General features: G+C 41.6%; 1 protein-coding gene across 1 annotated transcript in view; it reads right to left on the bottom strand.

Annotated features, from left to right (window-relative positions):
* Positions 1-7,788: 7,788 nt before the first annotated feature.
* The window catches only part of LOC135103465 (uncharacterized), a 166,042-nt gene continuing 146,948 nt past the window's right edge, over positions 7,789-26,882 (bottom strand). The window contains exon 4 of the mRNA XM_064009793.1: positions 7,789-8,452. Within this exon, the coding sequence (XP_063865863.1) occupies positions 8,396-8,452 (57 nt within the window). The 3' untranslated portion in view covers positions 7,789-8,395. The remainder of the gene's footprint in view (positions 8,453-26,882) is intronic.

Here is a 26,882-nt window from a genome sequence, read left to right as displayed (position 1 = left end):
TGCTTCACGGTTGGATGCAGCGGATGAGCCATGAAGCTATTTCTGAATTGTTTACCTTTCAGTACGGTGAACTGTTTTCCACCGTCCACTGACGGCAGGATAGAGTTACTCAGTGTTACATGTGCCAAGTCTCTAGTCAATTGGAAGTAATATTCACAAAATAATTCATTCCTCCAGTAATTAGAATGGATTTGGAACCTAACGTTACCTATATACTCGTATATGTAGGCCATTAAGCTCTCCCGCCAGCACGATGCTACAGGGCGCCTCCTCTCATATAGGATATTTTGGTCATTACTATACATCCCTGACTACATTATTAATACCGTCATTGTATTTCTTATGTAATAATACGAGTCCAGGCTTTACATTTGTGGTTACTGACTGCAAACAATCCTCTAATTTTCACGAGGAGATGGATGGCGGACTTGGAGACAGCGCTTGCATATAAATTTCAGCAAAACTATCAGTCTCTGGAGTCCGTAAAATGTCTAATTAGTAAAGAATTTGGTAATCATATCGTACAGAAAAACCGCATTTATTTCACCGTCGATGTGAGGTAATTTAAGTTGAAAATACTAAATCTTATTTGAGCCATCAACTGGAAAACTGAGGAAAATATTCAAAAGAAGGCCAGACATCAACGCAGAAACACAGACATCGTTCGCTTGTCATCTGATTACACTAACACGCTTTAATATTTGGTCAGGACATGAGACTACTACCGAATTCTGCTTGCTCACCCAGGAACAGATGCAAAACTTTCTCTTTGTGCACAAGATTTCTAGCAACAAATCGGAAACTATCTGAGCTCCCTTTTTGTGGATGAAATCAGATTGTGATAGCAACGAGAGCAGAAATGTCCTGTGGCCAAAGAAAGCGCATCAAATCAAAAGCAACAGCACTTTAATTTATTTCCCTCGATATGGGAGAAATTGTTTCCACGGACCTTTTTTCTCTTTTTTTTTTTTCTATGGGTCGACGACTACTAAATTTTACACCGCATTTCTAGGGAGAATCAGGAAGAATTTAAGGATGTGGCGTTCGGACGAGAGACGAGTACAGAACTGACGAAGTGCTGCACTGTGTCGGCGTACCAGTCAATACAGCTCAGTGTGTGTGTGTGTGTGTGTGTGTGTGTGTGTGTGTGTGTGTGTGTGTGTGTGTGTGTGTGTGTGTGTGTGTGTGTGTGTGTGTGTGTGTGTGTGTGTGTGTGTGTGCGTGCGTGCGTGCGTGCGTGCGTGCGTGCGTGCGTGCGTGCGTGCGTGCGTGTGTGTGTGTGTGTGTGTGTGTGTGTGTGTGTGTGTGTGTGTGTGTGTGTGTGTGTGTGTTCCTGGTCAATCTACAGGACACAAAAAAAAGGCATCCAAACTTACTTCAAATAACAACACAGTATTTACATCGTGTCAGTCTGCCAATCAGCCCGCAGCTTCAGCCAGTGTACAGTACAAATAGCTAAGGCATCGTTCCCTCCGTCCTCAAAACTCATCCGCTCAGTTGCACCCTTGGGCTCTGACAGACACCGACTATTTGCGTAAAAGTAGAAAAAAAAATCCAGTGTCTCCCTTTATGGTGCCGTTAATTGTCTCTTTCCTGCACCGTTAACTTCCCCCCTTGCGTAGCCATCGAGAAATTCCACCAACTTTTCTTTCTGGCGGCCTAAAACTACTGGAATGCCAAACTTCTGCATACTTGTAACGTTCCTGGAATACAACCGACAGGAAAAAAATCGGTGTTAAAAAAAAAGAAAAAGAAAAACGGAAATGAAAAGGTACACCCCACAACAGACAAAAGATAAAACAATCACAAAAAAGACACCCTTCATTTCTCCATTTTTTTTTCCGCGACGTCTCCTTGGGTCTCTCTCTCTCTCTCTCTCTCTCTCTCTCTCTCTCTCTCTCTCTCTCTCTCTCTCTCTCTCTCTCTCTCTCTCTCTCTCTCTCTCTCTCTCTCTCTCGTTCTGTGCTGCCTGCCCTGATCGCCGCTCGCAAATTCCTGCCGTCAGCCGCACCGTTGAATGATGGGCCGAGATTACCCCGCCGCGGGCTGACTCACGCCGCTGTGGAGAGGGAAAGGCGTGACGCGGCCGCTAATTAAGGCGAGGGATGATAGGGCGCTGCCATGATGGATGACGCAGGTGGGCAGCCAGGTGAGCGCGGCGCGTGTAGGGTAGCCTGGCAACCCACAGACCCACCACCTCAGCGGCGACAGGCGGATTAAAAGAGAATGAGGGTGAGGAGTGAGAATAAGAGAGGAGGCCTTCATTTTGTTTCTGCCTTACTGCCCCTCAGCCCAACGCTTAACGATTTCTTTAGTGTGTGTGTGTGTGTGTGTGTGTGTGTGTGTGTGTGTGTGTGTGTGTGTGTGTGTGTGTGTGTGTGTGTGTGTGTGTGTGTGTGTGTGTGTGTGTGTGTGTGTGTGTGTGTGTGTGTGTGTGTGTGTGTGTGTGTGTGTGTGTGTGAGGGCCGTGTAGTAGCACATTTAATTACGCATAAATTAATTCCCACTACTGCTACTACTACTACTACTACTACTACTACTACTATAACTAGTACACACCACATACGCTAGTAGCATCATCACTACGCTGTCACGCCACTGGCTCCCGCATACCGGCGCTGCTACTTCATTGCATTCATTCATTTCCCACTACTCAGGACAAAAGTTCTGACGCCACAGAGTGGCGCCGCCCAGGTGGTCCCGCGGAACACACACCTGGCTGCAGCTGAGGGACTGAGTTTTTGTCTCGCCCAGGCAGCCTCGGTGATCAGCTGAGGCCTAAGCCACTTCAAAAGGTGAAAAAAGTAAGAAAAAATTTAGATTCATCCTATTGACAGTCCTCTTCTCTCCCTCTTCCTTTGTCCTGCCTTCCTTCCGCGTCCCTCTCATTCACTCCCCTGTCATTTTGTTCTCATCCAGCGGCCGCCTGTCATCACCTAGTCCTGCTGCGCAGCTTGGAATTCACTTCTTCTACTTCACTCTTCCTAAAGACCCAAAAAGATGATGCACCGCTCGCTCTCCACCGGCTTAGAGGGACTTGAAAGTTGTATTTCTGAGCTTTAAGTCCAAGTTTGTGATGGCGTAAGTTCATCCAATTACGTGAAGCCCCAAGAAGGGTTTGCACTTTTAATTACTTACTACTACTCCTACTGCTGCCTTCTGTGATGCCGCCAGCCTCCTACCACTCCTGGTCTTCTTCCCAAAGCTTACGATCTTTAATGTTATACCGTCTAGATCTGTCTGTCCTACCTAACCTAACCTAAAGTAACATGAATATAATGCCTTATCTAACCTAACCTAGCCAAAATGAATAATCGAACCTAATTTAATCGACTCTCTAACTCCTTGATTCTTTAACTGATGAACCTTACAACACGCGTCCAACTCTAAATTTTCCCCATCATCTGCTTCAAATATGGTTAAAGCATTAAAAACATTGAGGCTTCAGTACGGAACACATTATAATGACGGCTCAGAAGCGAAACACCAATACTGTTCTGTACAAATTACCCATTGTTATTTATTTAAAGGCTACACTTTCATCGCACATACGAAAATCTACAGTTACAAAAAGAAAAAGAAAGAAAGAAAGAAAGAAAAAATAAGTGTTTCCTGAAGATTCAAAACCATGACCAGATTCCTACTTAACCCGATTTTGTGCATTAGGAAACAGTATTAAGTATTCAAAGCTGTGAGAAAGTAGGCTGCCATCAACGAATCACATACTCCTCATTCCCCCGCGAAAGGAAGCTAAAAATATTTGCAAACAGTCCACCACACTGATAAAGCGACTCCCTCAGCAGATGTGGGACAGAAAATAAGTGAGAAAAATTTTAATCGACTTCTGCGCAAATATTCCACGTTCTTAGAAAGCTGGGGAAATAGTGAAAAGAGAGAATTCCGAATTTGATTATAAAGGACGAGACATGATCCTTTCTTTGTGTGTGTGTGTGTGTGTGTGTGTGTGTGTGTGTGTGTGTGTGTGTGTGTGTGTGTGTGTGTGTGTGTGTGTGTGTGTGTGTGTGTGTGTGTGTGTGTGTGTGTGTTTGTGTGTGTGTTTCAGTGCACAATTCCTTGAAAAAACGTAAAATTTCATTATTCCTTCAAACTTATCCTCTCTCTCTCTCTCTCTCTCTCTCTCTCTCTCTCTCTCTCTCTCTCTCTCTCTCTCTCTCTCTCTCTCTCTCTCTCTCTCTCTCACACACACACACACACACACACACGCACACACATATTCCAAGCCAGAAACCTAATTACTCTCGCCTTCCTAAAAGCTTTCAACAATCCCAAACGTCACTCCCTTGTAGTTCCCCCTCTCCTTCTCCCTCTCCCTCTCCCTCTCCATCGTCCTTCTCTTCCTCCTTCCCTCCATCACTTCTTTTCCTCCCGACCTCCTGTTTCATTCCATCTCATTTATCTTCCTCCTTCCTCCCTCCTGCGTCACACCAACCCTACTTCCTTAAAATGTTAGTCTCTCTCTCTCTCTCTCTCTCTCTCTCTCTCTCTCTCTCTCTCTCTCTCTCTCTCTCTCTCTCTCTCTCTCTCTCTCTCTCAACCTTTTTCACAAACAATATTTTCTCGATATCAATGAAATAGCCTTTTTTTCAATCTCTCTCTCTATCACAAGCTTTTAAAAGGCTGTCAGAAAACTGGGTGATTTTTCGAGAGCCCTTTATTTTTATTTCTTTCTCTCTCTCTCTCTCTCTCTCTCTCTCTCTCTCTGGAGCAAAAGTATTTCTCCACCTGTAATTATTCATTCTGGTTCCAAAAGGTTAAGTCTCCGCTACATCTAAAATAATAACGCACCAATAAAATACAATGAACAGATTTTTCTCCACGATAAGTTTTGTTCCGGGAAGATTGAAAGACTTATTTATGTACAAACCGCCACGTAATAAAAAAAAAAGCTGAGCCTGTTACATTTATTCTACGACTCACTGCATTATTGGATGTGACTGAAAGGGAGAGAGAGAGAGAGAGAGAGAGAGAGAGAGAGAGAGAGAGAGAGAGAGAGAGAGAGAGAGAGAGAGAGAGAGAGAGAGAGGGAGATAAAACACTTAAATGACAATCTCTCTCTCTCTCTCTCTCTCTCTCTCTCTCTCTCTCTCTCTCTCTCTCTCTCTCTCTCTCTCTCTCTCTCTCATAATTCACAATGCATAATGGGCAATAACCAGCCATTGGGAAAGAATTACAGGCCACATCGACGCATGCAAACAAACACCTCAACCGGATGATGTATTACAGAGAGAGAGAGAGAGAGAGAGAGAGAGAGAGAGAGAGAGAGAGAGAGAGAGAGAGAGAGAGAGAGAGAGAGAGAGAGAGAGAGAGAGAGAGAGAGAGAGAGAGAGAGGCATAATACGAGGTGCTCATCTACGTACGTTTCCCCCCGATTGAGATATTGTCTAAAAGTGGACGCAACCAATCCCACAGCAGGAAGACAAACTGAAGGCCATCGCCCGTCAGGACCAGCCGCTGCCCAGTTAAGACCCCACATCACTAACTTTTTTCTCTCTTTTTTTATTTTTTTTACGTGCACTTTTTTATGTGTGTATGTGTGGAGGGGTCAGTTTGGACTCTCTCTCTCTCTCTCTCTCTCTCTCTCTCTCTCTCTCTCTCTCTCTCTCTCTCTCTCTCTCTCTCTCTCTCTCTCTCTCTCTCTCTCTCTCTCTCTCTCTCTCTCTCTCTCTCTCTCTCTCTCTCTCTCTCTCTCTCTCTCTGGTCGTGAAAAGTAGTTATCCATCACCATGTGTCAAGGTACTTTCTCGATTTTTCCAGTTACATTCACTTCTGGGAGAGAGAGAGAGAGAGAGAGAGAGAGAGAGAGAGAGAGAGAGAGAGAGAGAGAGAGAGAGAGAGAGAGAGAGAGAGATGGGACGCAGTTCTCTTAATTTCCAAGGGGCGAGGAGGGACGTGGCGGTAATACAAATGTTTGGCCGCACAACCTGTCCTCCTCCTCCATTACTGGAAAGAAAAAAGGAATAACAGATACCTCTGGGGACGGAATGAAGAGTCAGGAGTACCTTTCTGAGCCGGTGTGGGATGCTTTCGGAGTTCTTTATGAAATTTGAAAGTTCAATAAGTATTTTAATTTCCATAGCCACTTTAGCAATGAGGGAGTAGAATAATGTAAAGACCTTCTTAATGTTACTATACGCTTGAGTTTGTACGTATTTCAACACCGGTAGCGCATTAAGAAGATGCATGTTTGGTTTTATGAAACATCCACCGCTAGTTTAAGTGTCGGTATCAACATGCGGTAATTGTCAGTGTACAGCAAATAATGTTCTTTTACTGTGTTGATACGATGAACTAAGTGTTATGACGATCACTTGCATAACTATCACTCCCATCCATCACGCAGGAATACGTCCCATGTGCAAGATGAAGAATATGAGCTGTAACTGTGCTTGATCTGCTGTTAAGTACAGACCGAAGGTGGTGTGTTGAGTGGTGAATCTTGGACCGCGGCTGTGTGTGTGTGTGTGTGTGTGTGTGTGTGTGTGTGTGTGTGTGTGTGTGTGTGTGTGTGTGTGTGTGTGTGTGTGTGTGTGTGTGTGTGTGTGTGTGTGTGTGTGTGTGTGTGTGACTTGATGATGATTTGTCGCCACCCATTCGTATTCTCTGCTGCTCTACCAGAGATGTTGGGCTATGTATAAACTAATGTCATACGCAAATGCTGAGTTATTATTGGTTCACAAGCCTCTCTCTCTCTCTCTCTCTCTCTCTCTCTCTCTCTCTCTCTCTCTCTCTCTCTCTCTCTCTCTCTCTCTCTCTCTCTCTCTCTCTCTCTCTCTCTCTCTTGCTCGCTTTATGTACCAAGTAACTCTCTTTCCCTCTCTCATTTTATATACCAAGTAATAATCTGTTAAAATTCTACATGTGTAGCAGAATTAAGTCAAGTGACAATATAACTAATGAATAACACGTCCACGTTCAAGTCTTGACGCAGGTTCTTATGGATCATTCAAGTAATTAGTTTCAATACACAGATGTGAAGGTCCCTTCCAAGAAATTATAAGATCATTAATGATGATGGGCAAGGAAATTACATATTATGCCCTGAGTACAAGGATTTACTGAGAAATTTGCAAGACAGACGCTCATAGGATTTACCAAGAACTTGGGATAACGAAGACGATGAAAGTAATTTCGTTGAAAGGAGAACAAATAAAAAGCGTTTGATGGCTGTCTCTCATACACTCCAGTGTGCGTGGACGAGTGATGGGAAGTGTGACGCGATCCGTTGTTGTGACATTCGAGTTGCAACTTATTACTCAGAAACCAACAGTCAGCACACCCTCCGCCACACCCATAATTTTGCCTTCTCACTGCCGACTTGTTCGCTTATTCCCGCCATAAAAGAATGCTTTGTTCTGAAGGGTATGTGCATTATTCCTATGTATATGTTGTACAATGCACGTTCAGCAACTACAGTATATTGCAATTAACAGATTATTTGGTTAATTGTTTGACTGACTGGATATATGCATGGTTGATCGTCCACGTCTCCTGCTTACGTCGCAATATTGATATTTGGAACTCGTGAAGAACAAAATATATATATATATATATATATATATATATATATATATATATATATATATATATATATATATATATATATATATATATATATATATATATATATATATATATATATATATATATATATATATATTGTGGAGAACCGAACTGACCTTTATTTTGCCAATTATCTCGCACTGAACATGAAATACAATTTAGCGATCGTGTCTACCTGTGTGTTACTATGACACAGCAAACACGAGCTGGAGGGTAAATGTGTATTGTGAAGATAGGTCTGGATCCCGTAATTAAACCAAGGTATACAGGGTTTCAGTAATCAGCCTGAGAGATGTCCCTGGTGTGGGTGGAAGAGCAGCACACCACCACCAGAAGGGCGTGAACATTGTAAATAGCTCTCAGAGGCAAAGGAGGTGGTATTTCTGAGTAATGCCATGTTCGTCAGTAAAAGTAAATCAACTACCGTAACATTCATTGATACACCACCTCAAAACGTGATGCTCTGCCTAACAAAGAGATGAAGTTTTCCATCAAAGTGGCTAGTAACAGATCTCAAAAATAAGCCTAACAGGTCTGGCAGTGTTCCTCTCCCACATGAATCACCATTTACAATATATTAATAAACACTTCCTGACACTATCACTATCATCAATCCGGCAAACAATACACAGAGCCACTGTTAATTACAAGCGATGTCCTCCCCGCAATGGACCTCAGCATCAGCAGCATTCCTGGGTTTATCCAATCATTGTCATTCTCGAGATAGATCTTGTGGACAAAGGGCTCCTGGGCTCCTGATTGGCAGCCGATCCGACCGTTGTCCTTCAAGCGATTATTGCCTGACCGGGGCTTATTAAGTGGGTTCATCTGAGGCTTCATATACGTCTTGCAGATCCCCGCACACCAAAAGCTGGTACAGAAGACAATGGTTTATTAGGTGGGAATTTCTAAGCTAAATACTGGCAATGATATGACACGTGAGGAAGAGCAGAATAGAATAGAATAGATCAGACACGCATACGCACGCACGCACGCACACACACACACACACACACACACACACACACACACACACACACACACACACTCACACACACACACACACACACACACACACACACACACACACACACACACACACACACACACACACACAGACTAATTTTGAAATCTATGAGCAAAATTGTCAGTGAAAAATATTACCTTGTTACCTTACTCGCATTTTGTATTGAATATCAGCGTTTGAGCTTACTATTTGTTATGAAAGTGATTAATGGCATTTGCATTTAACGATAACTGACATGCATAGTTTGTAAGGCTTGTTGGATGAATGGTAAATATTTTCATTACTGTAATGGATGTCTTATTTCATGTACAACACACGCACACACACACACACACACACACACACACACACACACACACACACACACACACACACACACACACACACCAGAAGAGCAACTAACGCCTATTTTTCTTGCACTTGCTCCCTGCTAATGGTGGCCGTCCCGCCGCCCATCGCCAGGTAACTGACCATACAGCAACTCATCAACCTAGAAAAACCTTGACAGTGACGAAACATAAAGGAAAGTGGAATTTTAAATTTTCGTTCGCTTTTCATAAAACACATTCCGTGACCTAATTATGAGAGATCTGAATATTGATAACTGTGGAGGAAAAATGTAATGAGATGTATGATATATTTGGTTACGATGAAAATAGTGTCTATATTATAATACGCTGTTTTATTGATACAGATCGAGTGTGACTACATTTTCAGCTCGTAATGAATATTAAGGTATGTAGCCTTTTGAATTTTACTTTTATTTTTATTTTTCGAAATGATTATCAATAACAAAGGATTTTTTTTTATCTGTTGTATCAAAGACCTGCGTAATGAGGACATAATTAGGAAACTTAAATATTCTGACACTGTTTGGTATAATACTGCTAAAAAAATGCCCCAGGACAATGAAGTTATGTATCATGGGAACGAAACCTTCATTAATTATTGCCTGGAAGTCTCACACTCAGGTCCAATGAACATTTAGAGGAGTAACCAAATATACACATAAACAAATAAATCAACAAAATAATCACAAGTATAAATAAAACGAAGAACATATCACGAATTCATAAATATTAATACATATTAATTTAAAAAAATGGCAATGTAAGTTTGGTATTTCGTTTTATGGTGGTTTTATGATGCTTTTCTATATTGTTTTTAATTTTGCACATTTTCATTTTTTTCTTCTTGTTATCATTCTAGTTGAGATGAAGAGGCGATTTAAAGAATGAAATCGAGTTAAAGAGAATTCATTTAACCTATTTTTCGCTTTTTTTTTCTTTCTATAATCTATAAAAGCTATATATTGGAAAGAGATGCTCTCTCTCTCTCTCTCTCTCTCTCTCTCTCTCTCTCTCTCTCTCTCTCTCTCTCTCTCTCTCTCTCTCTCTCTCTCTCTCTCATTTTCCGAGTCGGAGCTCAAAACACGGGCGGTGCGTCACTAGAGCTGTATTGGACAATGGCGACGCTCCTGTACCGTAATTCGTTTCCAGGTTTTAGATTTGCATTCAATAATAACTTCAGCGGGCGGGGTGCACCGGCGTCAGGTAATTAGTTATCTCAATGAGGCGACCCCGCCGTGCTCGCGACCTCCGCCCTGCCCCCGCAGGCCGCCTCCCCTTCGCCCCTCGTCTACTCTACTACTACGGCCGGTCTGTCCACCTCATCAATTTCGGTGCACCACTTTTGCATTATGATTGTGCTGTGAGTTTATGACGCCGATTCGGACCATGAATAACACACGGACACACACGTACGCATACGCGCGCACACACACACACACACACACACACACACACACACACACACACACACACACACACACACACACACACACACACACACACACAAAGTTGAAAAAAGTTAAGTACATCTACGTACACAGAACAATTGGAACGTAACTTAGGCCATATATCCTATAACTAGGAGCACACACACACACACACACACACACACACACACACACACACACACAACACACACACACACACACACACACAAGCACACACACACACACACAAAGAGAGAGAAAAAGACCCAGACAGTAGCAGCAGGCCACTAATGAACTATACCAGTAGAAACCAATTAGAGATCAGACGTCATCCTCCTCGCCGCAGGAAGTCCCTTGGCCACCGCAACTTCCTCCACGTGAAACACCGCGATAATTGAGTTTCGTCGACAGGATCACACGGCAGTGACCCGCGTTTGCTCCATCCTTCATTTCTATTGCCGGGAGGAAGAGGAGGAGGAGGAGGAGGAGGTATAGAGCAAGGTAAAGATAATTATTTCTTCACTAGTCGCTTTTATGTAAATATGTAATGGATATATAGCCCATGAAGATTTCTCCTTGAAAACGACACCCATTAAAAGACAATAACCTAACCATACCTGGCAGCAAAGCATTACTTCACCTAACATAGTAGCTCATACCAATTCACTTTAACCTAAACTACTTCAGCATAACATTACTTAACCTAACATTCTTACATAACCCATCACGAAGGCAGTGTTCTCTAGGGGTAATTTTTTTTTTTCTTTTTTACTGGGAGATAAGTCTTCCTATTGTCTTTCAATAACAGTAATTGACGCATGTCTCTATGCCCGCCTCCGTCTGTCCTCCCAAGGTCACCATCCCTCGCTTCTAGTCAGGATCACAGCGCCAGGCATGAGAAACAATTAGCTGCGTCTGGTCCGCTCCGCGCCACAAAGCGTAATCCCATTGCGAGGATTACAAATTAAGGTCCCTCAAGATTTTACGTCGACGGAGTGACGTATTCTTCGAATAGGACTGAACGCGCGCCATTATACTCCGACCCTAAGTCTGTGTCAGGAAACTTTACAACCACATAAAAAAAGAAAAAAAAAACAATCATTTATGTCATAAGCATGATGAAGGTAATTCTTTCGGCGACGCTCACTGCACCTTACCTGTAAAGGCTGTTACGCACTATTACCAAGTCGTACGATCAACTGGTACAACAATATTCACAATATTGGCAACTTTCTCTTGCCAAGTTTCCCATTTAATATCAGAAGTAGCATTGCTACTTAAAAGGAAATTTTTTTTTTATTTCTTGTACACGTTCTGATATGTACTAAAGAATATGAAAAAAAAATAATTCAAACATTTTTATCTGATATTTGGGATATGTTCCTTAATTTATTTATTATTTGGAGTTCTTACCAGTGCGGCATGGATAATAAACACATTTCACTCTTTATAAGAAAGAAAGACACTTATAAACACACTTTTTCGATTGAAACATACTTTTCATATCAATATTATTCTTCTTTTACTATTTATTATTTAATTATCTGTATTCTAAGGCGAAAATATTTAACCGTATTTTTTTTTTTTTGTACTTTGGTTAAAAAAATGGAAAAAAAAATCTGATAATTGGGATCAGTTAGGGGCGACAAAAAGTTATAAATAAAAGGCCCACAGAAAGCCCTGGTCAAAAGGAAGATCATCCGAAATATGAGAAGTCTTGAAATATTATATAAACCTTTAAAACGCAATAAAAAAAAAAAAAAAAAACAGTATAGAACAAGAACACTGTATTGGCGGGTAAGCGATACAGTTCCTGGGTGCTGTACACGTATTTACACAAACAACAGCCAAGGGAATAGGGAGCAGCATTTGTGTCTGGCTGTCTGGCGCGCTTGAAGTCAGGTCGCCCTCTGCCTTCGGGTCACTCGCCTGACTCGCTCACTGGCCACACAAAGGAGAGGAAAAACAAAAGAGGTCGGTGAAGCGCTTATCACAATATACAGACGTAGAATACTGAATTGACAGTCAAGAAAAACTGTGGGACATTTGAGCGCATACACCGGCAGATATATCGCCATGGAATACTGATGCGAGAAATGAACAAATATTGCATGGACAAATGACCATGCAATAGTCGTTCACGTAGGCAGGCACGGCTACAAATGAGAAGGCAATTGGAAATGTACAGAGCATTTATTCGAAGGCGACAATGAAGCTTCAGTCTGACCTAAATAATTAAAAGAACCGGAGAGTTGAAAAGAAGTGAAATCATTTACAGAAAGTCGTGAATGTCAAAGAATATACATTAGGACATTAAATTTAATTATATTGTTAATAACAGAAAAGAAACATGTGATTCAGTAGAGTGATGATCAAAGGATTTCAACAACAGGGAGGAGGTGAAAAAGATGAAAAGGAAGCAAGAAAAGAGAGAAAAAGAGAGGAAGAGGATTAAAAAGAAAAGGAAAAGAGGGAATTGAATAAAAGACAAGGATAAGCTGGTAGTGAAAGGAAGGTGAAAAATGGAAAATGAGAAAACGAAACCAAGAATGAAATTGATGATGATAAGAACACGAAAGGAAAGAAGACTCAAAGGAACAAGTGACACAGAGGAGGACGAGAAAAGTACAGAGACGAGATTAACTATGGAAAAAGGAAAATAACTAGGTAGGAAAAGACGAGAGACGAGGAGGACGATGATTCTCGAGATGATGTGCAAAGAAAAAATGGAAACGAGGTATAAATTGCTCAAGATGAAATAGGAAAAGAAACAGTGACAAGCAACACTGGTAATCTTCCAGAACATTATCCTTGTCTGTCTTTTAATCTTCCTCCGACACAAACTCCAGGCAAGATATAAGTAGTGAGACACTAGAAAAGCTATTTGGGCTTGTTTGTCCATCTTCCTATTCCCTGAACTACTGAAGACATCTTAGAAACCATATTAGACTGCACTTCTATCTTTCTACGATAAATCTTATAAGAGAAGAGTATTATGACACCTAAGGAACCCGAACGGTCTTCTTTTGCCATCATATTTACTCTTACCTAATGAAGACCAACGAATCAACAGTCTTCATTTGTCTTGTTTCTGGTAAGCCAGCACCTTTCATATCTAAAGACATTAAAAATACTCCCTTTACAATACTAAGTTTCCTCTAATTCATCTTCTAGTTTTTCCTTTCTATAACACTCTCTTCACTGTGCGTACGTATATGGCCCGTATTCAGCTTGCTCTTTCACCATGAATATTTTCTAAGCCCACAAAGATGATTACCCGAGTTCTCAATAGTGTTTCTCGTAATGATAAAGCAAAAATCTTATTAATCTAAAAACATCCTTAAAACCCATGTAGTGGAGATGCGGCGCAGAAACGTTTCAGAATACGACTCTATATAATGCCGTAGTGGACCCTTCAACACAAGAGCATCACTCACAGCACACTGCAGACGTACGAACTTCAAGGGGTGACAAGACAGGCGCGTATATTGATACTCAGAGGAGGCATGTCGGGGTTCACTTTTATCCCCAGGAGTTTTCAAGCCCCGGGCCCTGTAAAGGAGATTTAATCATGACATCAAGACGGGAGGAGGAGCGCGTGGGCCCAACTTAGACCATCAGGAAGGTAAGTGCTCTCTCTCTCTCTCTCTGTCTCTCTCTCTCTCTCTCTCTCTCTCTCTCTCTCTCTCTCTCTCTCTCTCTCTCTCTCTCTCTCTCTCTCTCTCTCTCTCTCTCTCTCTCTCTCTCTCTCTCTCTCTCTCTCTTTCTCTCTTCGTTGTCACGCGTAGAAGGAGCGGAAGGTGGGGTACAGCCTTCGTCTTCACTATCCTATACATCTCATTTTACATTCAAACAATATACCTTATCACAAACACTTCAGGGCCAACGTGTATGCTGCTGGTTGTTCTTCTTTTGTTATCGCTTTGTCACGTCTCAGGGCTGGAGGAATAAAGCTTAACATGCCTCCTTTCTCTCCCAAAGTAAAGTATCCACATGCAATACAAACAAAGCCTCAGTGATATGCTCCTTCCCACTGAGGACTGCCAGTGAAGTGTCATTATTTCGTGTGATTTTTTTTTTTTTTTTTTTCCTTCTTATAAAGTCAACAGGTCCGAGTCCAAAGGGAGACCTAACTCAGTGCAATGGCCACTAAGGGCGGGATATAACAGCCTCTCGCCTGTCCATTAGCAAAGTTTAGATTGGTATTCCACACACAACGGCGTCCAATATTTAGCTGGGACGCTGAGCAAGTTTAGTTGGCCCGCTTTCCTCCGAGGGGGTCAAGGAGTAAGAGGAAAAGGAGGGCGAGGATGAGGAGCAAGAGAGCGAGGACAACACCGATAGCGAACACAAAGAGGAAGAAGATAATGGGAAGGAAGAAAGGCAAAGAAGAGGTAACAAGGAGACGCGAACACAAAATGGCAGGCAACGGATATTCTTTCTAACATCGTACCTGTGCTTGTTACCTGTGAGGCGCCTCCTTATTTACCAGCATTAGAGGAGGAGGAGGAGGAGGAGGAGGAGGAGAAAGGAGATGGAGATAAAGGTGAAGAGTAAAAAAAGACGAAAGGAAAAAAGGAAGGCAAATAAGGAAGAGCTAGGGAGGAGGAGAAGGAAGAGAGAGGAGGAGGAGGAGGAGGAATACAAAGGAATACAAAGGAAAGCCAAACAGCAACAGACCTTTTGGTCCTTGCAAGGCTGTTTGGTAACTACTTCTAACTAGCTACAGTGAAAAGAGACAGGACAGCATAGCAGAAGGCTCCTCCCCACCCACCACTCCCTCCAGCTTGCGCTGGCATGGAAATAGTTGGGAAAAGTACCATGCAGTATGGAAAAACTGACATGGAAATTTTCATAGGAAAGGATGAAAGGAAGTTCTACTATTCACCCTACGGTGAACTCTATACGCCTATCTGAAAGTTAATACAAGTTATATTAAAACTGTTGAATAAGAGTTTAAATAGTGAATTTAGTAATTATTCGGACAAGAAGAGAGCTTGTTGGGGATTTGCTTTTAAATATTTGTCTATTTTATTTTTGAATGATTCAATAGTATTGCTGTTTACAATTTCGGCAGGAAGTTTATTCCATATATTTACTATACGATTAAAGAAGAAATGTTTGGCCTCGTGGGATTTAAAACGTTTGGGTATAATCTTGAATCCATTATTTCTTGTTAGATTAGAATGATCAATGGTAAAATAATTATGTGCATCAATGTTACTATATCCTTTGAAAATTTTGAACACTTCAATTAGGTCTCCTCTTATCCTGCGCTTTGTTAAACTAAATAGGTTTAGTTCTTCCAGTCGTTCCTCATACGGCTTATTGCGCAATCTTGGAATCATCTTTGTGACTCTGCGCTGTATCTTTTCTAGTTTTTCAATGTCTTTTTTGTAGTATGGTGACCAGAACTGTACACAGTATTCTAGATGAGGGCGCACCAGTGAGTTATATAAGGCAAGTATAACCTTTTCTGATTTAAATTCAAAGGTTCTTCCAATGAACCCTACTAATTTATTCGCCGTCTTTACTGTTTCTGTGCAGTGTTGACTCGGCTTTAGGTCGTTTGACACAACGACACCAAGATCTTTTTCTTTATCAGCACTTGACAGTGGCATGTTATTCATTACATATCTCGCCTGAACATTGTTGCTTCCGATATGTAGAATTTTGCACTTTTCTATATTGAATCTCATCTGCCATTTTTCTGCCCAGCTTGTTAGTTTATTGAGGTCACACTGCAGTTCCTGCCATTGTGACACAGACGTAACTCTACTTGTTATTTTGGTGTCGTCTGCAAATTTACTTATTTTGCAATTTATCCCTTCATCAATATCATTTATGTACATTATGAAGAGTACTGGTCCTAATACAGAGCCTTGAGGAACGCCGCTATTTACCTTATGCCACTCTGACTCTTTTCCATTTATTACAACACGCTGTTTTCTGTCAGAGAGCCAGTCTCTCAGCCATTTCAGGGTGTTTCCGGCAATGCCGTGAGCTTTTACTTTACTGATGAGTCTCTTATGGGGAACAGTGTCGAAAGCTTTCTGGAAATCAAGGTAGATAATATCAACAGCTTTTGTCTCGTCATACGAGTTAAATACTTCATAAAAGAAGTCTAGTAAGTTTGTTAAGCAGGAGCGCTTGGTTCTGAAACCGTGTTGCGAATCCTTTATGATTTTATTTTTCTTCTAAATATTTAACAATTTTATCTCTAATTATTGTTTCCATCAGCTTACACACTACTGAAGTGAGACTGATCGGCCTGTAATTGGCTGGGAGAGATTTATTTCCTTTTTTAAAGATTGGCGTGACATTTGCTAGTTTCCATTCGTGGGGAACTTTACCCGCTAGCAAAGTTTTATTGAATAAAATTGTAAGCGGTTTCACGAGCTCATTTCTTGCTTCTTTAAGAAGCCTGGGTGATATCTTGTCTGGCCCGGGTGTTTTGTTTACGTTCATGCTCTTTGTGACTGAGAGGATTTCACTTTCTGTGATGGTGAAGTCTGGCAGCGTGGTGCCTCGTGACTGAGGCGTGGGGGTCGGCAGACTGCCCTGAACATCCTCAGTCGTGAAGACGGTTGAGAAGTACTCGTTCAGGGTATTCGCCATGTCTGTTTCGCTTGTTATTTGTTTACCATTTTCTGTTATTAATGGACCAATCGTTGATGTTACGACCCTTTTTGCTTTTACATAACTGTAAAATTCTTTTGGGTTCGTTTTACATGAGTTCGCGATCTGAGCTTCGACAGATTTTTTGCTGCATTTGATCAGCTTTTTAGTTTTTCTACGTAATCTGTCATGCTCTAGTTTATCATCATTATTTTGTGTTAGTATGTATTTGTGGTACGCATTTTTCTTAGCCAGAAGGCAGCATCTAATTTCATTGTTCCACCATTTCGGTTTGGTGTTTTTTACCTTCCGTCTGTTTCGTTGCGGTACACACAAAAACGTAGTTTCATTTAACTTTTTAGCAAAGACTTCCCATGCGTTGTTTATGTCTGGTGTTTCCAGCAGTTCATTCCAGTCTATGGATGCAAGCTGCATGCGAAGTCTCTCAAAGTTAGCACGCCGATAGTCTGGCACTTTTTCTTTACTTTCGCTTACTTTAGCTTTGTCAAAATTTATGGTGAAAAGTAAGCTACGATGATCGCTGGAACTCAGTTCTGGTCCAATTTTTAGGTCTTTTACTGACTCTTCACCAGTTGTTAAAACAATATCTAGGATATTGTTACCTCTCGTCGGATGCATGACGTGCTGGTGGAGGGAGCTTTCAAGGATACTCCCGTAGAGATGCTGGCCTGCGTGAGGAGGAGGAGGATGAGGAGGAGGAGGAGGAGGATGTCAAAACTGATGTCATAGCGACCAAAACAAGTGTGTGAGGGCAGGCACTTTGCCATCATTACCCTGAAAAACACGACTCAGCACACCTCAACACGCCTCAACACGCCACGGGCAACCTACACGCTGCCCTCACCCTTTAACTTGAAATATACCCTGAAATATGGCCCTGAACACATCCATGCAGCAGCCAACCACCTCGTTAGTGTCATCATCCGCTCGCCACACACTCATGCACACCCAAAACACTGCATTCCCACGCCACTGAACCTGTCAGCATCACGTACCAGAACCATCCACCCTCACGCGGGGCAGCACAGGTCAGGGAGGTGGAGTGTGGGAGTGGTGCGTTCCAATTCCAGGACGAACCAATTACCGCCAAATTGAAGATCCTGTAACTCACGAATGCAGTAAAAACTAACGACTGCAAACTGTTCTCTGTGTGGTGCAACAAGCCACACGCGGGAGAGATCCTGTTTTGGGGAACTATATATATATTTTTTTTTTCCTTACATGAATCTATTAGGTTAATAATCAATGAGTAAGTGATGACGTGAAATTGGAATTCTTTATCACTTTCTTGAGCGCCAATCGTTATTTTTTTTTGTCATTTCTTTTTTTCTGTCATTTTTTCCCTTTGGTCAGTCTTCTTTTACTCACAAAATAGATGCAGTCAATCCAGGCAGAAGACCTACGCAGGTTATGGCTACGTTCTCCCTTCTCTCACCTGCCAGGTTACATTAAGTGTGTCTTGTGAAGGTAATGTAACGGTCAGTGGTCGGGTAAAATAATGCACTCGCTTCCATTGTGTCTAGCGTTTTCCCTCAATCATGAGTCTTTTGGGGATATCTCAACTGTCAAGTTTTCTCAGATTAGCAGATTAGATGGCGTTACACTGGAAGAACGAAATAAACTGGACGCGAGGAGAGAAAGTTACTCACCTTTTTTTTCCACGCCTGTACGAACTCCCTTGGGGTACCCTTTGTTAGTCTCCTACACAAAGTAGCGCTAAATGAGATAAAAACAAAAAGAACAGTAGAAGTTTTCGCCTTTACAAGACAATGAGAAGTTTACACTACTTTTAATTCAATCTCCATTTTCAACACAGGTAACTCCAAAAACCACATCTTTATTCCTGTACATCGAGGCTCGGATACCTGACGCACCTGAATATCCACCGGCACGCAGGCTGCCAGTGGGGGTCCTTATATGGCAGTACATCTGGGTCGCAGCGCGCCGCGGGGTTTGCAACGAGGTTATTCATCACGTTAGGGATCAGCTCAGATAACAAAGGTACGGCTGCTGTATTTCTCAGTCCCTGTCTCCTCTTCTCCCCTCCCTTCCTGTCTGCACTCCCTTCCGTCTCTCTCTCTCTCTCTCTCTCTCTCTCTCTCTCTCTCTCTCTCTCTCTCTCCTCTCTCTCTCTCTCTCTCTCTCTCTCTCTCTCTCTCTCTCTCTACCTATATTTCTTTGTATTATTCTTACAGATAAATTCATTTGTACTTTTCCTAGGATCTGACATATTGTGTGTCTATCCTTTTTTATCTACGTAAGTGTAAACTGCCCATTATTATGACAGCCATTAAAAAATGGCGTAAATTCATTCGCTGGCATATCCTGGTAGCACCAGTTGATTTTATATAAGTGAAAGCCCTAAATCATGTTCCAAGGTTAAAACTACACGGAAAAAATAGTGTAATTCTTTTTTTTTTCAGGAATAATGTATGAATTCAAATACAAATCAATAATAGATTGATATATGATACAAAAGACAAAGATTTTCAAATTTCAATACATAATTCAAAAAATCCAAATCAAATACATAACATTTACCTGTATTATCTAACGCCGTTCAGGAACAAGTCAACACGTACGCAGTGAAAAAAACAACATCGCATCCACGACTTCCCTTTCTTCTCTATGAAAGGTTCACCTGCTGTCAGAGAGTGAAGCGCGCAGCCTCTATACACAGCACCAACTCGTCGTCGCTCAGAATAACCCTTTGACACAGACAAATTAACCTGACACTTCTACACCTCTCCGCCGGGGAAGAAATAAGTGCGACATATAAATATAATAGGAAAAAAAAAAATTACGTAAGAGACACTATACCACTCTTTTTTATTGTCTTCTTCCTGCTAGTTTTACCTATTTAGTAGCTTCCTTTTGCCCTCTTTTTACCTATTCCTCGCTCCGGTCGATGAAAAAAAAGAGGTAAAAAGGAAAGGAATCCAGAGAAGTAAAAGGAAAAAAAAAAAGTGGGGAGAAAGGTATAAGAGGAGGAGGTGTTGATATTCTAGTCTTACTTTACTATCAACGTTATGGCAGAGTTAAAGAGGAAGAGGAGGAATTCACATAAGGACTGTCACGTGTGGGTATACTGGCTTTTTGTGGTTTTTCTTATGCACGTATGTCAGATAATTACATGCTATTATTGCGAGTAGAGCGAGAGCGAGAGCAAGAGCGAGAGAGAGAGAGAGAGAGAGATGAGAGAGAGAGAGAGAGAGAGAGAGAGAGAGATGAGAGAGAGAGAGAGAGAGAGAGAGAGAGAGAGAGAGAGAGAGAGAGAGAGAGAGAGAGAGAGAGAGAGAGAGAGAGAGAGAGGGGGGGGGGGGGGGGAGAGGACGGAGGAGCAACAGGCGTGAAAATTGAGGTGGAAGAACATAAAAATCATAACAAAGGTGACTGACGGACGGCATGAGGAAATGCAACACAGTAAGGTGATGTAGGAGGAAGCGGGAGAGCATTGAGGAAACACTGAAAAGCTAAAATGTGGCCTAAAATACACCGTAGTCTCAGTACTTCTTCGTGTAATTATGAGACGGATGTAATACTCATTATAATATGTGGGGTGTCAAGGTAATACTGCTCTCTCTCTCTCTCTCTCTCTCTCTCTCTCTCTCTCTCTCTCTCCCTCTCTCTCTCTCTCTCTCTCTCTAGCAATGCATGCAGCTTGGCAGGAAATAAATTAATCCTAACTTTACCAACCTTAACTCTAAACTATGGTCAGGTGATTTGAAAGACGAATCCATTTTTTGCCCCACGTACGCTTAAAGCAGCGTAAGGAGCCAAAAGGTTGAGCAGCGTGAAGCGTAAAGTTGATACATAATGGTCTGAGTAAGGAAACACAAGTTATGATGAGCCTGTTTTACTTGTTATGGAGCAAAGCAGGTTTAATTTCAAGTATATTCAAGAAATGTTTATTTATTTCAAGGAGTCACTCTTCAAATCTAAAAAAAAAAAAAAAAAAAAAGATTCCTAAACTCAAGAACTTTACATTCACTTTTCCGATAGAGTCACTGACAAATACTTTTATATCTTAGTTTGATTCTTTGTCTTAAAAATTGCCCATCATAACTCTTGTATTTATATCACTCTTCTGAAATATGAACTTTATTGTATTCAGCTCTTCCTTTACGCCTACTCTCACTCTCTCTCTCTCTCTCTCTCTCTCTCTCTCTCTCTCTCCTCTCTCTCTCTCTCCTCTCTCTCTCTCCTCTCTCTCTCTCTCGTCTCTCTCCTCCCTCTCTCTCTCTCTCTTATTTGCCATGGATAAGGTTTTCAGAAGAATTCTAATGGCAGTGCAAACATCCACAGGAACAGATCGCTCACCCTCCTTCTCAGCCCCCCTCAGGCCGCCGAGTCTCGTCCGGTCACTCTCCTTATTAATGCATGCACGGAACGGACTGCCGCGATTAAACACAGACTAATTTTCGTCAAACACCGTAGGGAAGGGTTACGTGTGCACAGGAATAAGAAAAATCCCCCCGCAGCTGGAAAATGTGTGGAAAAAAGTGTTGAAACTTCCCGCGGGTGAAGCCACGAATGATAATGGAATGAAAAATATACAAAACTCAATTAATGAAACCCTCTTTTTCCAGGAAAGAAAAATACTGGTATGTGAAATGTTCTTTGAATTAACGTCTAAAAACACTGTATTCTTGGAAATATATTATTGGAGTTTCTATCCCTAAAAGTTATATATTATTTTGACAAGTAGTAAAAAACACGAATTTGACGTCAAATAGAAAAAAATTACATTAACGATTCTAAAAAAAAAATAATACATGCACCATTTCGACTTTAAGAAAGGGTGGGAGGAGAAATGGCGTAGTGATATCCCCGTGGAGTCAGCGGGTGCCAAATGTCACACCACCACCACCACCACAACCACCACCACCACCACCACCACCAACTACACCTCCACCACCACCACCACCATCAGCTCCACCTCCACCACCACCACCACCAGCAGCTCCACCTCCACCAGCTCCACCACCACCACCAGCTCCACCACCACCAGCTCCACCTCCACCTGCTCCACCTCCACCACCACCACCATCACCAGCTCCACCACCACCACCAGCTCCACCACCATCACCAGCTCCACCACCACCATCACCACAACCACCACCACCGCCACCACCAGCTTCAGCTCCACCACCATCACCACCACCACCACGACCGCAATCACAATTACAACAACAAAAACAGCAAAAATAACAATAAAATGTAACATAAACAACAACAACAACAACAAAAACAGCAACATTAACAGCAACATAGACAATTGCAATAACAACAATAAAAACAGCAATAGCAATAAAAGCAAGATCAGTAAGCACACAAACGAATAATAAACTAACAATACTCGTAAATAAGTAACAATGTACAATTGGCAGTGATATTAAATTAGATTATACAAATAAATTACTTCGCTTGAAACCAAACGAGAGAGAGAGAGAGAGAGAGAGAGAGAGAGAGAGAGAGAGAGAGAGAGAGGAGAGAGAGAGAGAGAGAGAGAGAGAGAGAGAGAGAGAGAGAGAGAGAGAGAGAGAGGAGAGAGAGAGGAGAGAGAGGCTGAGGAGAGAGAGGAGAGAGAACACAGACAAATAAATATCAAGTAATAGTTATTTTAAGAATATGAACAAAGCAAATGTTCAATTTGATCAATCTTATGGAAATACAGAAGATATTTTCTAAAAACACACCTTACCATTTTTTATAAAAGGAGTTCTAAACATCATACCATAAAGTTGCGGTGCTTCCGTCTTGCTTTGAACATGGTTTGATCTGCCATGCTTAAAATCCACCACCATCCCCGTCAACGTAGCAAAACCCATATTGATGAAATTAAGGAACAGTGAAGCACGTACAGTCCTGGCAAGAAGTCGAATGAACGTCTAATTAATTTTCTATTGTTTAAAGTTTCCCACAGTCTTAACCCCTGTGATCTGTTCAGACTCGAGCGCTCGTCACATTTTGTAGGCAGGTTTTCAGTGCATCGGTGGATTTGTTACTGAGAAGCAGCAGGATTTATTACTGAGGAGAAGCACAACAAACAGCTGAAGTGAGTTGTTATGATTTTTCGACTTATGGTAATGACTCTGTAGATCATTGCCGCTGTCGTCACTCACAGTGCTTTGATTAAGACGCCATTCATTTCCGGAGCTGAATACTTTCTATACACAGTGTGTGAATGAGAGATGAATGATAAATAACTTACATAGCATGGAAATGGATGAGAGAAGACCACACGAGTATTCATAATGGTTACAGAGAAAATTTATTAAACACTCTCGCGAGTCACACACGTAAATGAAGAATCACAGATTGAGACAAACCATACCTGGAAAGTAAATGAAATATTTCACCTGAGAATGACAGCGGACTATGATAGAGCAAGAATAAGAATATTTAAGGCTTGTAGATATGCATGTAAGTGTATATAAATAAATTAATAAAACTTTTTGCGAGTAGAAAGAAAATTCACAACGAAATCATTGAGTTAAGAGTAGACTACAGCATTCAACGATGCTGCTTAACGAGAAGAGATTCATGAGTGCTTAGACCAGGATATTGATGTGAATACAGCTTAGTTTTCCCTGAAAGAAACAAACTTATCTATGGATGGGGTAAAAAGTAGATAGGTGAAGGGAAAGTGAACAGAAAAATAAAGCATCAATTTTTCAAGCAGTGCTCTTTTCCACACCTCCATACATGTAACTTATAAAGGGATGGTGTGACAAATCATGCTACATTTTGCAGTGTTCTCAGTGACCAGTGCGGGGCTGAGAGATGCAGGCGGGCGGTACACGTGCCCGGCGGTGGTGGCGTGTGTGTGCCCCCCTCACGCCATACACAGAACACTGGGTTCGCGCCGCAGTCCAGCAGTGTTCGGTAATTAATATCAAACCAGGAAGTGTGGATTTAATCTGATTACATGATTATCCAACAGCCATTTATGCGAATCAGCGGCGGGCAGCCAGACGGGAAAACACGATAATGAAGTGAGGGTGAGATAGTGATGGGCGAGATTCCCCCTAAAGATAAAACTTGGAGCACGAGTTGGGAAATAATCAGTTTGAGCCATCATGATGACCTTCAGTGTAAAGCGAGTAATCATGGTGTTTACTGAATGTAGGGTTGTTTTTGTGTACCAACCAATAAGAAAATGCTGTGCCTTATAAATCCTACTATTTCACCAGTCGTCATTTCTATCAGTCAAGTCAACCCGCCAAGTATTGCAAACATGCATATCCCTTTTGGGTTGTCCAGTACAAAAAAGACACTATTTTGTTAAAAAAGAAGAAGCGAGCCAAACTGAGCCTTATTTTCCTTTAGATCACGGTGCGCAGGAAATGATGGCCCTCAGATTTTTACCTTTTTTTCACTAAATGATCTAACAGTAATGATACTTATTTCCACACACACACACACACACACACACACACACACACACACACACACACACACACACACACACACACACACACACACACACACACAAACAAACTTATTACAAATTGAAAAGTAGGTCTCTCTCTCTCTCTCTCTCTCTCCTCTCTTCTCTCTCTCTCTCTCTCTCTCTCTCTCTCTCTCTCTCTCTCTCTCTCTCTCTCTCTCTCTCTCTCTCTCTTACCTCACTGTCAAACACATTCTTTCATTCCGTCTCCTCCTTTTCTTCCAACTCCTCTCTGCTATTCTTCATTCCCATTAATCTCTTTCCCATTCGTCTTCATTCTTCACACAGTCTCCCTTTGAACCTTAAATCTCAAGTCTCTTCTCATCACCTTTTCCTCCACTTCCTTTATTCTACTCCCTCACTCGCCATATTCCTCACGTTCCTCTTCTTTTTCCAATTCTCTTTGTTGCATAATCAAAAACTCTCTCTCTCTCTCTCTCTCTCTCTCTCTCTCTCTCTCTCTCTCTCTCTCTCTCTCTCTCTCTCTCTCTCTCTGGCTGTTTGTTCCCCGTGGCAGGTATTGCTTCCAAACGTCTTCCTCCCACCCAAATAACGATGGAAGGCAGCTAATTCGTAAACAAAGTTCTTCGTCTACATATGTTGACTCTGCGCCAGATATATGTTGCATCATATGACCCCAGTGTTGTAGGGACTTGTATCATTTATTTAACATCGTGTATTTCGCCAGATCCTTCCCTCCTGTGAATTTTTTTGTTATTCATTGTTGTTGTTTCTTTTTTTCATTATTTTTCTTGTCATCTTTGTTCATTTTTCTTTTCTACATTTTGCTCTTTCTTTCTTTTTCTTCTTTCTCCTCTTACTTCTACTCCTCCTCCTCCTCCTCCTCCTCCTCCTCCTCCTCCTCCTCCTCCTCCTCCTCCTCCTCCTGTTCTCCTTCCTCTTTCACTTATTTCTCTTCCTGCTCCTTCTTTTACTTCTCTTCCTCATCTTATTTTTTTTTCCATTAACTTAAAATAATTCTTCTCTCTGGTGCTTTATTTTCTTATCTGAACGTCTGATATCCTCTTTCCTTTGATCCTCCGGTTTTGTCATTTCTTTCTTTGATTACATCCTCAAAGATCAAGTTCTGAGTTTTAGTTCTGGCAGCTTTCTATTTATTTTCTCCGTCATCATCTTTCCACGTCTTTCCCTTTTCTTTTCATCCTCTCCCGCTAAACGTATCGAAGGAAAACTTTAAGGAAACAATGAGATGAACAACAAAAACATTGGCAAGTAAGTGAGTGAGATCCGACTCAGCGACAAATGAACAACAAGTAAAAAGGAAAATAAAATAATGTTTAAGAGAAAATTTTTACCAGCCACACACACACACACACACACACACACACACACACACACACACACACACACACACACACACACACACACAGATAATTACTCGAGATTTTAATTACCATTTGCAATATTTATTTTCTAGTTAAACGATTTCGTCAACCTCGACATTTTTTTTTCTTGCGTACTCCAGACACACACACACACACACACACACACACACACACACACACACACACACACACACACACACACCTATAAACAGGCAAAAGGGCAATATCCACCGCCAAACAAAAGACCAAAGCTAAGAAAGTCGGCCCGAATAAGACGCCCGAACCCTGTTTTACCGCCACCTCAACCGGGAAATTGCATCCCGGAGTGGCGGCGGGAACGCGGAGAAGCAACACAGTACACGCAGGGACACCTCAGTGCTTCTCTCGTATTTTTGTTATACTTCCTCTTGCGCTTTTTTTGGGAGGGGGCTTTTTTTTATTCATTTATTTATTTTTCTTTTATTTTTTGTGGTGTGCTGCGGTTGTGGTTCAGTTTTATGTGATTGTTATATATTGCTGTTTGCTTATTATTATTATTTTTTTTCTTGTGTTAAAAAGGGTGTTTATGAGAATTGTGTTTATTTATGCTCTCTCTCTCTCTCTCTCTCTCTCTCTCTCTCTCTCTCTCTCTCTCTCTCTCTCTCTCTCTCTCTCTCTCTCTCTCTCTCTCTCTCTCTCTCCCTCCTTCCAGTTTTTTGTTTTCAAAATATCTTTCCATATAAAAAGAAAAAAAGGTATAAAGTATTGCATATCATGATTAAATGTCGAATATTTCTTGTGCAAATGACAACACGATCTCGTAATATTGACTATGTTTATCTGTGTCTATCCGTCTGTCTGTCTGTATTTTTGTGCATGTCTGTCTGTCTGTCTATCTCTGTATCGGTGGGTCGGTGAGGTGTGTGGGTTGTGGGAAGGAAGAAAGGCTTTTGTCAGAGCAACCACATAACAACAGTAGTGAGCAGACTGAAAGGCATGTGGTAACAGAATGCTCGTTATCTGAAGCTTCTCGGGAAGGATACACAACACAAAGCTTTGATATAGTATTAGAGATCTCCA

Source organism: Scylla paramamosain, chromosome 9, assembly GCF_035594125.1.
Source record: "Scylla paramamosain isolate STU-SP2022 chromosome 9, ASM3559412v1, whole genome shotgun sequence".
NCBI classification, from domain to species: domain Eukaryota; kingdom Metazoa; phylum Arthropoda; class Malacostraca; order Decapoda; family Portunidae; genus Scylla; species Scylla paramamosain.
The sequence above is the reverse complement of the archived record's forward strand: the minus strand, read 5'-3'. Positions and strand labels throughout refer to the sequence as shown.